Raw genomic sequence first — 15,608 nt, forward strand, 5'->3', positions numbered from 1 at the left:
ACAGGACACAGATCGTAATCCGGTTTCCGGAAAGGGCGGCTCCGACTCGACGGCCGCAATCTTGCTGCCGTTCCTATAGACCCTGAAGACGTGGCTGTTAACCACGTCGGCATAGGCATCTATCAAGCCAAACCCCAGCTCTACCTGCTCTGCCGTATGTGGGTCCGTATCGCGGGTGCCATTCGTTCCATCTCCCTGTCCCTCAACACCGCCGGGTGCAACACACCCCTCTTGATCTCATAAAGCCTCGAAGCTTCGAGTATGCTGAGGTCAAGAGGGAGAATCCCAGCCAACAGCATCGCAGAGTTCAGAGACAGTCCGATATGCTCTGCAGATCTTCTGGGCAAAACCCCGTTGAACGGTGTTAAGCCTCTTTTGGACCCCCATCTTTTCCGCTTTGGATGCCCACGCTGCTGATGCATACAATATAGTCGGTTATATATCTGCGATATATATAGTCTTAACTACTTGGGGGTTAAGCCCCCAACTTACTTTAGCTGCTCTTGCTAATAGCTTATAACGGGCGATTGCCTTTTTGCAAACGCTCCCGACATGGGCGTCAGGCCGCCATCAATATAGTAAGGCCCAGTATCTTAATACTTTCGAAATATTGGATGTCCACACTCCCCATTACAAGTCGTGGCCTGTCAAATTTTAATTTTCGTGTCGAGAGCAGGGCACATGTCTTGTGTGGCGCGAATTTTAGTTTATTTCTGACACCCCATTCGTCAATTTTCCTCTATGTGCAGTTTGCCTTCATCTCTACTTCTAAAGCAGTATCTCCATCAAACACTAGCACAATGTCGTCGGCAAAAGCCTGACAAAACACATCCATCTCCTCTAACATCCACAGCAGAGGATCCAGCAAGAGGTCCCACAGGAGCGGCCCACCTATGGAACCCTGCACGCACCCCTTGTTGGTCTCTCTACTCACTTCCACACCCGCATACCTAACTTTCACACCTCTTCCACTCAGGTATCTGCTGATCACCCGCCTAACGTTCCCCGGACACCCAACTTCGGCCAACCGCACCTTTATGGCTGGCCACCAGGCGCTGTCGAAGGCTCCCTCTATGTCTAGAGATACCACAACAGAAATCTTCTTCTCCTCCCTCTTATTTCTGATGTGGCTCACTAGTCACTAGTCTATAGAGGGCGTCGTCGGTGCTCCTCTGTGGCATGAAGCCATACTGATGGGGGCTTATTTTGGCCAGCAGGTAGAACCTGAGTCGGACGACCAGCATCTAATGAATATGAAGATGAAGGTTTCGATGTGGTCTATTCTGATGCCTGCCTCGTTTATCTATCAAACTTTCATCTCTTTTAATTTTTTTTAAGGCTGTGTAAATCATTTGCTCAGTAATAGAAAGAGTGTTTAAAAAAATACCTTGCATACTTGCACTCCATAATGAAAGTAGCGGGAAATCGATTTCTTAATAAAACCCCGAATAAGCCTGTACTAGCACTTAATTAAATAATGTAGAAAACTTTTTACCTGAATAATATCGTAACAACGTTTACTGTCAAATCATATTGATATTATTTTTCGTAAAGATCTAAAACCATATTATTCGTTTCAAATACATTTTAATGTTATTTTATGGAATAAACGCGTAGTTTTTTATATCTTCGTAAATAAAGATAGAAAAATTCTGAAAAAAATTTACATGGTGTATTTTAACTTCTAGATGCCGAAAAACGCATAACATGAAGAACCCCGTAATAGGTCATTACCGGATTATTCGCGGGGGACGTCGAATTGCAAAATGTTCAAAAGTGTGCTACCTATAAAAATTGTATATTGTTCATTAGTAAGATCTCTCTTGGAATATTGCTCACCAGTCTGGAATCCATCTTATCGATGTCACATAAAAAGACTTGAGTCTGTACAGAAAAAGTTTCTTTATCTACTTACTTTTCATCAGCAAAAACTTAAATCTTTAAAATCATACGACCTCAGATTAAACTTTTTTAAAATGGAAAGTCTTAAACATCGGAGATGGATGGCAGATCAAATGTTGTTATATAAAATTGTTACAAATTCGTATATTTGTCCTAATCTTCTATCAAAAATTAATATAGCTGTTCCAAGGAGATACTCTAGGAAAACCAATGTATTTTTTGTCAAAAGATATAGAACCAATTTAGGCTTCAACAGCGTCATTGCTAGAATTTGTCGGGAACATAATAGATTATTTAATAGCACAAAAGTTGACATCAACTTTCTTAGTTTGTTTGCATATAAAAGCGTTTTACATAAAAATTATACTGATGAGAATAATGTTTTCTGATTAGAATTTATACTACGATTAGAAGCTATAATTTGATACAACTCAAAAATGCATGTTGTATTTGCCTGTAATTGGATCTACATCTTGCTATGCATGCTAATTTATGTCACATACTCAAAATATATTATAAATATAAGATGTACATCTGTTGGCAAATCAAATAAATAAATAAATAAATAATTAATTTTTAATACAAGAAATATTCAAATGGAATTAACAAACTTTATTCAGTTGGTAAAGAAATTTAAAATTACATATTTATACTTTATTCATATATTTTTCCTTTAATAACTTATTGAACATAAAATTTACTTATGATACATATTTAATTTACATAACTTATCGATAGTTCAACACGCAATTGATACCTACCCATCCCTATTGGTCACACACACATCTATATAGTATCTATAGCTCATATCTGCCTACGATGCGCATTAAGCAATTTGTGCAATACACGGTGTCCCTTCGTCCAGCATACTCACCACAACTCACCATGGAATCCTGATATTTCATGAATGTCAAAAAACTGTTCTGAAATAGTGCTAAATAGTGCCCAAAGGAAAAAAATAGTGCTCTTGTACTTGCGAAGTTATAGCCATAGTTCGATGAGTATGCTGGACGAAGGTTTCGCCCAGCATACTCACCTCCGTCCGGAGAATCTGTATACGCTTCAAACATAATTCATACTTCAAAAAATAGTTCCCAAATAGTGCCAAACGGTGCCCAAAAAGAAAAAACAGTGCTCGAATAACTTCGGAGTTACAGGCTTCGTTCAGTGAGTATGCTGGGCGTAGGTTCTACGCCCAGCATACTCACCTCTGTGCGCGAATATCGAACGAGCTATAGGAACAATTTACGTCTCAAAAAATTGTTCTTGAAATAGTGCCCAATATCAGTCCAATTTTTGCTTGACTTTTGACCTAGAAAACCATTAAATTTGATTGTAAACTTCTACATACATTACATTGAGTACAGTCGAATACAATATTATTAACTTTCTTTCTAACAATTTTTGTCTTGTGTAAATTATTTGTTTTGTTATATTGTCATATATTTGTCTAGATCACGGCGCTTGAAGGATTAAGATATCAAATGAAGTAAATCATGCATGAAAAATAAAGTTGCTGTTATTAATGCTTACATTACAACTGACAAAATTATTCAAAATAATCATTTTCCGGATCAAGGATGGTACCACAACGTTTACGGAATTGACCTGTATTCTTCATGTGATAAAGTTCAATATAGTGTGGCAGTAATGGATGCACGTACGGTCAATAGGTATGGGGCTTACGACGCGCGGCGCCCGCGACACTGAACATTTTTTTATATGTATATTATATACAATATTAAAACTACAATTTTTTCTATTTACATTGATTATATTATGAATGTTAACAAAAGCTGTGAACTAGTTAACTAGAATTCTGATTACTTTGGCCCTTTAAATAGTAATAAATAACGTAAGTAATTAAAAATGTTTTTTATTGCTAAACCTTTCATTGATGAAACTATTGGAAAGAGTTTTAAAAATTTGTATAACTATGTCACAGTACTAGTTTTGACTGGTTATAAGTTTTGCCTGCAACATATATACAAAAAGAAACTGTATAATTTCCTTTTTACAATTTTTCAAGATATTAATTTTATTGGCTGCAAATGACTGTTTTTATTCAGACAAACACACAATGCATTTTTTTTTTTTTTTTTTACTTAAAATAATGAACCTAAGGTATCATTATTGAAAATTACGATCTAGCCCTTTACTATAGGCTAATGAGTAATATACACAATGCAATGAAGTAATAGACTTCATTTACGCTTAAAGTTTCATTCATTTATTATTATTTATAAAATATATAATAATGCATTTAATCGAAAGTTTTTGACATGTGAGAAAATACCATAATTATTTCCAATAACATGAAGTCTACAATTAGAAAGTTTAATATTTTTGTCCAAAAACATGTGTCGACGACTGTACCCCATTTTACGTTAGTATGTAGAAGTTTACATTAAAATTTAATGGTTTTCTAAGTCAAAAGTCAAGCAAAAATTGGACTGATATTGGGCACTATTTCAAGTACAATTTTTTGAGACGTAAATTATACCTATAGCTCGTTCGATATTCGCGCACTGAGGTGAGTATGCTGGGCGTAGAACCTACGCCCAGCATACTCACTGAACGAAGCCTATAACTCCGAAGTTATTCGAGCACTGTTTTTTCTTTTTGGGCACCGTTTGGCACTATTTGGGAACTATTTTTTGAAGTATGAATTATGTTTGAAGCGTATACAGATTCTCCGGACGGAGGTGAGTATGCTGGGCGAAACCTTCGTCCAGCATACTCATCGAACTATGGCTATAACTTCGCAAGTACAAGAGCACTATTTTTTTCCTTTGGGCACTATTTAGCACTATTTCAGAACAGTTTTTTGACATTCATGAAATATCAGGATTCCATGGTGAGTTGTGGTGAGTATGCTGGACGAAGGGACACAATACACGCGCTCTATACTATTGTAATATATACTCTAAGAGCTCCAATCTTATACCAATTATATAATATTATATACTCGATTGGAGCTTTGGAACATTAAAACTTAAGCATTATGCCGCATTAATATGCGCTCTAGTGCTGTAATTGGAAAACGCGGTATGATACATCCAGCACCGCAGCCTTGAGCTGACGTAGGTACAGCGGGGATGGACCGTGTACATAAGTGTGAATAAGGCGCTTAACAGTATAAAGTACGACTGGCAACCCCAAAACATAAGCGTCACATAGTGACAGCATCATTATAAACAGTGTCAAAGTGACATTAAAGACAGTGTCAAAAAGAGACAGCTATATTGTTTGACTGTTTGTCTGCTGAAGCGATTCTAAGATGTTTATAGTGAAATAAGACTTTCTCTCGTAAATATTAGTCAAGAAATATACTACAGGACGTTTAAATGTGTATTTTATTCTATAAAGAAAGTGATGTGTGCATATTTCAAAGTTATATTGTGATTAAGGTATAAGTACTGGGCCGCGTTAGAAGCCGCTTTGTTCGATTTTCAATATGGCCGCTACCGGGTTTGTCTGTCAAAACGTTAAAAGTAGCATATCAGTAAGACGATTCTATTTTAAAGTAATTTATAAGGTTTACTTATAGAAACAGCATCTAAAATAAATTTCAAAAATAATTGACAACACCAAATGTGTAGCTATATTCATCTAATTTATGTGAATTGATTACTAAAATAAGGAAACCAAAACAAATTCGTGAAGCATAATAAATAATAATAAATAAAGAAAGAAGTACAAAGAAGTTATTAATGCAGTGACATTCTTTTATGGTGCTAATCAAATAGACAAAATAATTTTAGTGGGTGTTCGCAATGTCACACTATGAACGGGCGCGATGATACCGCCCCTGTGTTTTCGACAGTTCCAGCTGTATTACCCATGGTAAGTATTTTTTTTTAAACCTTTATTCATTTTGACACAAAATATACTGTTGCCTGTAACTTGTGTAGCAATAAAATATGAATACTTGTAGCCAGTATTTTAGTACCAGTAAGATTTATTGATTCATTAAGTAATTAAAATGGGGTTTCTTTAGAGAACTGCCGCACGTATTATAGGTTTTTTGTGGGGGGGGGATGGGGGGGAGGAGGGGGGGACCCTCCCACCAAAAGGGGAAAGTTAGGAAACCAATAGTTTTGGAGAAAATTCAATTTTCCTATTCTAACCTCAAAATGTATGGAATTGGTGTAAAATAATTTTAACTAAGCATTAGACGATAGTAACATATTTTACGATACATAAATAAAATACAAACAAGTTGTGAAAACCTACGTAGTTTTTTTTATTTGAGTGGGAATCGCCCTAAAGTCGCTTCTGGCACTCGCCGGCCGCTGCCGCGGCACGCTCGCTTCGCTCGCTCGGCTCGTGCGGCAGTTCAAAAGTTAACCTAACACGCTCGTCGCTTCGCTCCTCGCTACCTATTTAGATATTAAAAATAAAACTTTAATAGTTTTTTAACCTACCTACGTAGATTTTTTTTGTTTGAGTAGGAATCGCCCTAAAGTCGCTTTTGGCACTCGCCGGCCGCAGCGTAAAGTCACAGTACAGTGAAATGAAACGTCTTGGTCCGCTTTTTTTGCACAACAAAACAGATAAATGCACTTTTTTCGCGCAAAAAATTATTAACTTTAAAAATTAATAACTAAAAAACTACAAGTTTCCTAACGACAATATTTTGGAATTACAATCTTACATTACCTAGCTAACTAAAAATATAAATATTTCCAACAAATTCGTGCGGCAGTTAACTAAAGCCAACCCATTAAAATATTATTGATTGAAGTCTAGACTCAAAGTAAATGCAGTATTAAGTAATAAATTTTTTGAGAACAAATAAATTATACATTTTTCCACACCATGTGTAAACATAAACATAAAACATAATGTCACTGTTAAAACAATTAGTTAAGTATGCATAATTTTACAGATAAAAATGGTTTTTAGCAGTCATTTTAATAGGCAACATTTGACTATTATCAATAATTGTATCTTCATAGAGAGGTAACCTGCATAAAAAAACATAGATTAAATTTAAAGTAAAACATATGTGTGTGAATTTCAATGAAGTCGGTTAAAAATCATCAGGCATATCCCTGATACATTAAAATATTATATTTCGTAAATTAAAGTAGAGAAGTACCTATATTTAATTTCTAAAAATCTATACTTAGATTACAAAATAAAAGGTAGATAGAGCATGACAATCGTCCATTGCCCTTGTCAAAGAAAATACAAAATCAAAAGCAAATATGTCCTTGCGCCAGTGCTATAGCGCATCCAGTGTCATGCAATACATTCGTCAAAAGGGTTTTGCAATTTTAATAAAAAAATGCTGTCTTGTGATATTAAAACACTGTAAAATGATAAAACATCGTTTTACAGGTTTTCTGTAGATTATTTGGCTTATTTATAATATTTTACACAAATAATAATTTTACATGTAAGAAGGAGCACAAAACTTCAACGTATGCTGCCAGTATTTTGAAAACGAATTTGCCATTTTTATGGGTAAAATGGTTAAAAGATCTTCGGGGTAGTGAGTGCAGTTGGATTTTTCGATCGTGAATGTGATTATTTGTATAGTGCAATAAAGGTTCATGATCATAATTGGATTATTTTAATTATAGCATTGTACATTTTTTTGTTACTTTTATAAAAAGCGTCATAGTCGTTTTCGCTTGCGATTTAATTCATGTCAACTCCATGATGGATATGATGAAAATAAAATGTCTTACAATTTCTTTTTTTTTTTTTTATTGTTATGCTGTTTAGTTATTGTTTTTGTAATTTTTAATTAATAGTTCTGTTATGTTGTGTTTATTTGATGTTATATTGTTACACACTAAATATTCACTAGACTATAGAGGCAATTTCATTTAGGGCTGATTTTTCAATCTTTTTTTTTTTTTTTATCTTTTTTTGCTGCGATCTGTCTCCATCATAATTGGGACAATAAGCGGCATGTTGGACATATCATTATTGGCATGCACGGTATGTGACCTTTGTCACATCCTCATTATAACAGTGTGGTCACTGTGGGCGGACCAAATCTTGAGGTATTTTTCGTTTCAGTCGTCGTGCTTGATGATCTTCACCCATAAGTGTCTGGGCGAGAATATTAGGGTGGTGCGCTAAGCGGTCTTTATATGAATTGGTGTAGCGTTGGATCTCTTGTTTCACAGTAGGGATTCTTAGGTCATTGTGAAGGAGCTCATTGGGTATGTACCACGGAGAGCTTGTCATTATTCTTAGTATCTTGTTTTGAAATCTTTGTAGTATCTCAATATTGGAATTAGCCGCGGTTCCCCAAAGTTGGATCCCATATGTCCATAGAGGTTTTAGTCCATATGGGCCTTATATACTAGTATTTTGTTCTCAAGGGACAGTTGGGACTTTCCACCGATGAGCCAGTGCAGTTTTCTAGCCTGTAGCCCAAGTTGTTTTCTTTTAGTGAAGATGTGTTTTTGCCAGGTTAATCTCTTGTCAAGGTGGATTCCGAGGTATTTCACATGGTCAGCTTGAGGAATTACAATGTCGTTTAATTTTACTGCGGGACATAAGCCTCTTCTCAAAGTGAACGTGACGTTTACAGATTTTGTTTCATTTGCCTTCATACGCCATTTCTTGAGCCATTTCTTCAATAGTTCGTAATATAATATAAGTGAGCTATGTGGTGGATTTGATGAAAATAACTATATACTATATGAACTTGAAAATATACTCGCCATCTTTGAATGCTCCCCCCCATGCAACTATTTCACTGTACGAAATATTGAATCGTAAACAATGGACTATTGTTAATTATTTAAAATAATAATTTAAAAAATATATTCATGAGTTTTCAATCTATAGTGGTTTAAAGTTAACTCAAAAATGGACCATTTTCGTAAATTTTCTAAAAAATCTTAGAGAAAGTGTAAGAAATGTATATAGTATGCTATATATTCGTGATCTACTCAATAAGCTCTTTCATTTGATACCCCACACGGCATGTTTTGGAAATTTTTATTTTTTTCTTTGTATGCCATATTTAATTACCGGGGTGCAGGGGGACCACAAAACTGGTTGGCAACATCTGTCTATAGGATGTCTGGGATCTATACAATATATATCAGAAGTCAGATTTAGGTCCGCGATTTTTGCAAACGAAACTCCACTGAGAGTCCAGTCTACTGAGATAGACTAGGTTTTGTCGAGTAATATGCAGATTCAAAAGCTCATATTATAGGCTTTGTAAATTCGTGATCGGGCAAGCGTAACCTCCACTCCCGCCACCCGCGCGGTTCCTTGCTTGTTTCTACTTGTTATACAGAGTAAAATTTTCGATGGGCCCTGGAGGTGAACTACTTGAAATACTGAAGATAGCCAATTTTACTGAAAATCCATACTAATATTATAAATGCGAAAGTAACTCTGTCTGTCTGTCTGTTACTCAATCACGCCTAAACTACTGAACCAATTTGCATGAAATTTGCTATGGATATATTTTGATACCCGAGAAAGGACATAGGCTACCTTTTATTGCGAAATATGTACCACGGGCGAAGCCGGGGCGGACCACTAGTAACAAATATTTTTTAGTTCGATAGTTAGTTCCATTCCTGGTCGATACAAGTGAATTGTATAAAATCTTTGAATGCAGTTCTATTTCTTTTAAAAAATAAACTAATGTTTACGTTCAGCAAAATTTGCTTAGTATACCAATAGTGGAACACACTGTAAAATGCATGCAGGAGAAAAATAAAGGATTGTTACTTTTAAAGTACGATTACTTTCTCCGCCATAGTCAATTTTCTATATTTTTTGGAACATTCAAGAGCAACATACAAGGCAATAAGTACATGTACTAAAAAAGTGATAGAAGGGCTTGGATGGTTTTTCATTTTTGGTAAGTTTGATTCCAGGGCATGCATGCCCGGCATCGTTCTATAAACCTGTGAACAGTGAAGTAAAAAATCTAATTAAATAGCAAGATCAAGGCATTTTCTATTCACAATTATTGAAAGGTATCTTATGGATGTAAAGGGATATTGTGTTCGTCAGGATTTTATTAATAAGTACGAAGTACATACCCACATTAATAGTGGAACACTTTGTACAGGGTGTGGAGCGCAGTGGGAGCGGAGGCGGCGGCGTCGCGGGCGCCGCGGGCGGGTCGGGCGCGGCCGCCGCTCTCAACGGCGCCGTCCCGGCCGACCGGGCCGACGAGCCACCTCGTAAGCGGCCCAAGCTAGTCCTCACCGATGATATATCCTCACTTCGTAAACGAATACTCGAATACAAGTTGCTTCGACTAAAAAATTTACGGGATAGGTAAGAGTCAACTTAGTATAATCCTTAAACTTATTTAGCTCACCGCGTAACTAATCTTCACCGCTGAAGCGTCGCAAATTTTCGCAGGTATACGGAGCAGCTCAGCGAGCTGTACTTCCTGCAGGCGGGCGGGAACATGATGGACTATGCGACATGGCGCAAAAAGCCTCCGGCGCCTCAGTTGGTTGCGTTCCTAGAGGCTCGGCGGCCGCCACCGGCCGTCCCGCCGCCGCCGGAGCCGCCCCCGGCGCCGTGCAGCACGCCGCCCGCGCCCGACCCGCCCGCGGCGCCCCCCGCGCCCCCGGCGCCCCCTGCGCCCCTCGCGCCCGCCGACGAGATGGTGGAGAAGGCCAAGCAGGAGGCGTACGTGGCGTCGCGCGTGGCGGAGCTGGTGCGCTCGGGGCTGTGGACGGAGCGCCGCCTGCCGCGCGTGCTCGAGCCGCCGCGCCCCAAGACCCACTGGGATTATCTGTTAGAAGAGATGGCGTGGCTCGCACAAGACTTTGCACATGAACGCAAGTGGAAAAAACAGGCAGCAAAAAAGGTATGCAATTTTGCTTTTTGTAATGCGCAAAAGAGATTCTTAGTCACTTTTGTTTTTAATTTGGTTACTTTTCATAAAAAATAAATAAATACGTTGTCTCTTTTCCTTACAGTGTGCTAGAGCAGTTCAAAAATATTTCCAAGACAAAGCTGTAGCAGCCCAAAAGGCAGAAAAAGCGCAAGAATTACAACTAAAAAAAATAGCAGTATTTGCAGCAAAAGAAATAAGAACATTTTGGGCCAATGTGGAAAAGGTATTTTAATAAAACTAAAACTTTAATACTCTAAGGGTTGATTTCACCAAACATGACTTTATTCAAGAATAATACATGCTATAACTTCGTGTTCGAGCAGCGAACAAATATTTTATCCATAGGTCGCTGCCCAACAGCAGAGTGTCCCAGCAGCCCAACAGCAGAGCGTCCCAGCAGCGCAACAAACTATTCAATCTCGGACAAATACCCCAGGAGTGTGTCGGTTCTAGTGTGTGCGTGCATCAAAAAAGTGTTACTAGTGTTCGTGTGTCTCCCTTACCCGAGAGGGGAGAGTGTAGTGAAGTAGCATGTGAGCAAAACAGACTCAGACGATGGGCAAGTGCTATCAAACAATCAAACTATTTTTATGTTTCACCAAGGACTTATCCTAGGGTTAAACGGTTATTCTCTTTTCAACCATTCAGTTTGGTTCCAAATCAAAGAATTACTATTACAAGATTCAAATATATTATACTCTCGTATAGTGGTGAAATGTAAACGAAGTGTACGGTTTACGTATTACATCGAATGTGGACTGTATTATAGGTCGCGCTAAATGCTGCTAATAATGCTATGATATTATGGGACAACTGGGAACACTTTAATTATCGCTAATAATTATACAGTGGTGGACGTTTAATTAGAAACACGTAACACAATGAAGTAGTCTACAAATTTTTTACATTTGTGTATTAACGTATTAGAGATTAAGCATTATTTCATATGTAATAGTTAGAACACCCGTTTATCTAGTTTTATGAGAAATTGCTTCATTTTAATCAAACGTTAGCTTAAATTAATAAAATTAAACAACTTTAAGTGAAGTCAGATTTCCGAGTATTTTCAGTATGGACAACAAATTAGAAACAGTATGGTTCGAGTGTTCCAAATTCAAAACCTGTTGAAATGCCGCCAATATTTTTTTCTTCTTCAAATATTTGCACCGTTTTTTAAACATTCCATCTAAAAGTTTCTGAAAATTAATTTGCTTTGCAGTATAAATGGGTAAAAGTAAGTTTTGTGACCTATCAACAAGAAAAATAATTTTAAGTTTACATTTTGACAAAAACTGGAGTTACATGAAAATTGCAAATCATTTAGAGTGTTCGATAAAAATATATTCAATGCTATAGTTTATTTAAAAGAGCTTCTTCCGATCAAGTGCCTAGAAAAGCTCGACCATGAAAAACCACTGCTCGCGAGGATAGGCAAATGATTCTTTTGGCAAAGATGGATCAGTCCACATTCGATGTAATACGTAAACCGTACACTTCGTTTACATTTCACCACTATACGAGAGTATAATATATTTGAATCTTGTAATAGTAATTCTTTGATTTGGAACCAAACTGAATGGTTGAAAAGAGAATAACTGTTTAACCCTAGGATAAGTCCTTGGTGAAACATAAAAATAGTTTGATCATAGGATTATTGCTGTATACTCTGGAGTGAGACTTATTCTCGTTTGGTGAAATCCACCCTAAGCATATTACTCACACAGTTAGAGAATCTATAAACGTCGCCAATATAATATACATACATTAACTTGTTAATTTTTAGCTGGTCGAATGGAAACGCGTCCAAAGAGTGGAGAGAGCCCGGAAAGAAGCACTGGACGAGCAACTAAGCTACATCGTCGACCGCACGGAGCGATACTCGCGGCAGCTGGCCGCCAACCTGCACTCGGCGGGCGGCGCGGGCGCCGGGGACGCGCCCGACACGCCGCCCTCCGACGACGAGTTCCAGCCGCGCGGCGACTCGGACGACGACGAGGAGACCATCGCCGCCGCCGAGCGCGAGGCGGCGCTCTCGGCCGGCGACCACCGCGACGAGCTGGCCGCGCTGCGCCGCGAGTCGCGCCTGGCGCTCGGCGACCTGCTGCCGCCCGGCTACGTGCCCGCGCACTCGCCGCCGCCCTCCGACTACGGGCCCGACGGCGACTCGGCCGACGACGAGGCCACCATCGCCGAGCAGGAGCGCGCCGAGCGGCCCGACGAGACCGCCGCCGAGCTGGCCGCGCTGCAGGACGAGGCCGACCTGGACCTGGACGAGCTGCTGCGCCGCTACCGCGCGCGCTCCCCGCGCTCCCGCTCGCCCGCCGCCAGCGCGGCCTCCTCCACCGCCAGCGAGGCGGACGGCGACGAGGACGAGCACGACACCGACTCGGAGGGCGGCGAGTCGACGGGCTCCGAGCCCCTGGAGGCGCTGATGGACGGCGCGGCGGGCGGCGCCGAAGGCGGGGCGGGCGGCGACCAGGAGGAGGGCTCGCAGCGCGTGGAGGCGGCGGCGTCGCTGGCGGCGTCGCTGCAGCCCACCGGCACCACGCTGTCGGAGACGGCGGTGGGCACGCCGGTGCCGCGGCTGCTGAAGCACTCGCTGCGGGAGTACCAGCACGTGGGGCTGCACTGGCTGGCCACCATGCACGCGCGCCGGCTCAACGGCATCCTGGCGGACGAGATGGGGCTCGGCAAGACCATCCAGACGATCGCGCTGCTGGCGCACCTGGCGCTGGAGCGGCGCGACTGGGGGCCGCACCTCGTCGTGGCGCCCACCTCCGTGGTGCTCAACTGGGAGATGGAGTTCAAGAAGTGGTGCCCCGCCTTCAAGATACTCACCTATTACGGGACGATCAAAGAGCGAAAGTTGAAACGCGTCGGTTGGACGAAAGCGAACTCTTTTCACGTGTGCATAACCTCGTACAAACTAGTCGTTCAGGACCATCAAAGTTTTCGAAGGAAACGGTGGAAATATTTAATACTCGATGAGGCCCAGAACATCAAAAACTTTAAATCCCAGCGGTGGCAGATGCTGCTCAATTTTCAAACAGAGAGGTAAGACATCGACGCCAATTGGCCATGCAAGCCTTAAATAATAATTATAGAACAATAATATATGGGCTGGGAATTTTGTATGGTTTTGAAGGAAAAGTATTTTAAATCTGGTCATAGCAAATTGTAAATAAATAGTGTGTGTGAATAAATAAAGCTTAATATTAATAAGTGAGTGTGTGCGTGTGTGCGTGTGAAAGTGAGTATGTGTGTGAAAGGGCCAATAAGAGCATGGGTGTCAGTGTGTGTGTGTGTGTGTGCGTGTGCATTAGCATGTAAATATAAACACAGCTCCACATAGTTGAATAGTAGACAATATCATAACATAGTATAAAGAAAAGTAGCCCTCTGCCATCTGTGTGCTTAGATATTTAAAATTACTCTACAGATTTTGATTTTTTTATAGATAGGCAGGAAGCTATCTATTTAAAAAAAATCAAATTATAATTAATACTGCGGTGGACGCATAATTAGTAACACCTTACACATTGGCTCGCTCTTACCGCAGGGATGATACGCAGATAAAATTTGTGAGCAGGCGCTGGTTTTAGTAAAATAAAAAGCCCACACAAAAACTTTCAATAAACTGTATTTATTTTAAATCTTTTAGAAGGCCTAGTTGTAGACAGCCTGCACGTCTTATGCGAGACTGATTATTACTTTTAACTGTATCTATCTCTTTCACTTTCTTATGTTTTATACAAAATTTATTTGACAACGCACTAGAGATTAATTATTTCACGGAAAACGGTTTTCATTTTTATATATACAGGGTGTAATCGTAAAGTGTGCACAGGTAATATGACAGTAATAACTTTTTAAAAGTATAATATTTTAAACCTTGGGTTACATTATTGCATTTTTGGTAAAGATTTCTAATTTTTTTGAAAATGCAATATAGCCTATGTTGCTCAGATGCAGCTTTCTGATGGTGAAAGAATTTTTTAAATCGGTTCAGTAGTTTATGCGTGAAAACCATACAAACATACATTCATACATACATCCATACATCCATACTAATATTATAAATGCGAAAGTAACTCTGTCTGTCTGTCTGTTACTCAATCACGTCTAAACTACTGAACCAATTTGCATGAAATTTGGTATGGAGACATTTTGATACCCGAGAAAGGACATAGGCTACCTTTTATTGCGAAATATGTACCACGGGCGAAGCCGGGGCGGACCTCTAGTAATATTATAAATGCGAAAATGTGTTTATTCGTATTAATGTGTCATGGCCATGGGTAACTTTTGACAGCAGTATAAGTCGGGAAAATGTTTATAAGCCAGGAAAATTTCTATACGCCAGGAAAATTTCCATAAGAAAGGAAAATTTCCAATGGCCTGAAAATTTATATACGTCAGGAAAATTTCTATACTTCAGTAAAATTTCTATACGCCAGGAAAATTTCTATACGTGAGGAAAAGTTCTCTTTGCCGCAAAAATGTTTATAATCCAGGAAAATTTCCATAAGAAAGAAAAATTTAAGACAGGAAAATTTCTATACGTCAGGAAACTTTCTATACGTCAGGAAAATTTCTATACGCCAGGAAAATTTCTATACGTGAGGAAAATTTCTCTTTGCCGCAAAAATATTTATAATCCAGGAAAATTTCTATACGTCAGGAAAATTTCTACACGTCAGGAAAATTTTTATAAGCCAGGGAAAATTCTATACGTCAGGAAAATTTCTATGTCAGGAAAATTTCCACAAGTCGGAAAAATTTCTATAAGCTGGAAAATTTCTATATGTCCGGAAAATTTCTATACACCAGGAAAATTTCTATAAACAAGGAAAAC

General features: G+C 39.2%; 1 protein-coding gene across 1 annotated transcript in view; it reads left to right on the forward strand.

Annotated features, from left to right (window-relative positions):
• The first annotated feature begins 5,158 nt into the window (after window positions 1-5,158).
• The window catches only part of dom (domino helicase), a 33,202-nt gene continuing 22,752 nt past the window's right edge, over window positions 5,159-15,608 (forward strand). The window contains exons 1-5 of the mRNA XM_090105271.1: window positions 5,159-5,748; window positions 9,968-10,179; window positions 10,267-10,723; window positions 10,836-10,976; window positions 12,537-13,807. Coding sequence (XP_089961397.1) covers window positions 5,689-5,748; window positions 9,968-10,179; window positions 10,267-10,723; window positions 10,836-10,976; window positions 12,537-13,807 — 2,141 coding nt within the window. The 5' untranslated portion in view covers window positions 5,159-5,688. The remainder of the gene's footprint in view (window positions 5,749-9,967; window positions 10,180-10,266; window positions 10,724-10,835; window positions 10,977-12,536; window positions 13,808-15,608) is intronic.

This window comes from Colias eurytheme, chromosome 9 (assembly GCF_061535395.1).
Source record: "Colias eurytheme isolate Ceu_HAF_F1 chromosome 9, ilColEury1 Martin Lab GWU primary, whole genome shotgun sequence".
In the NCBI taxonomy this organism is placed as follows: Eukaryota; Metazoa; Arthropoda; class Insecta; order Lepidoptera; family Pieridae; genus Colias; species Colias eurytheme.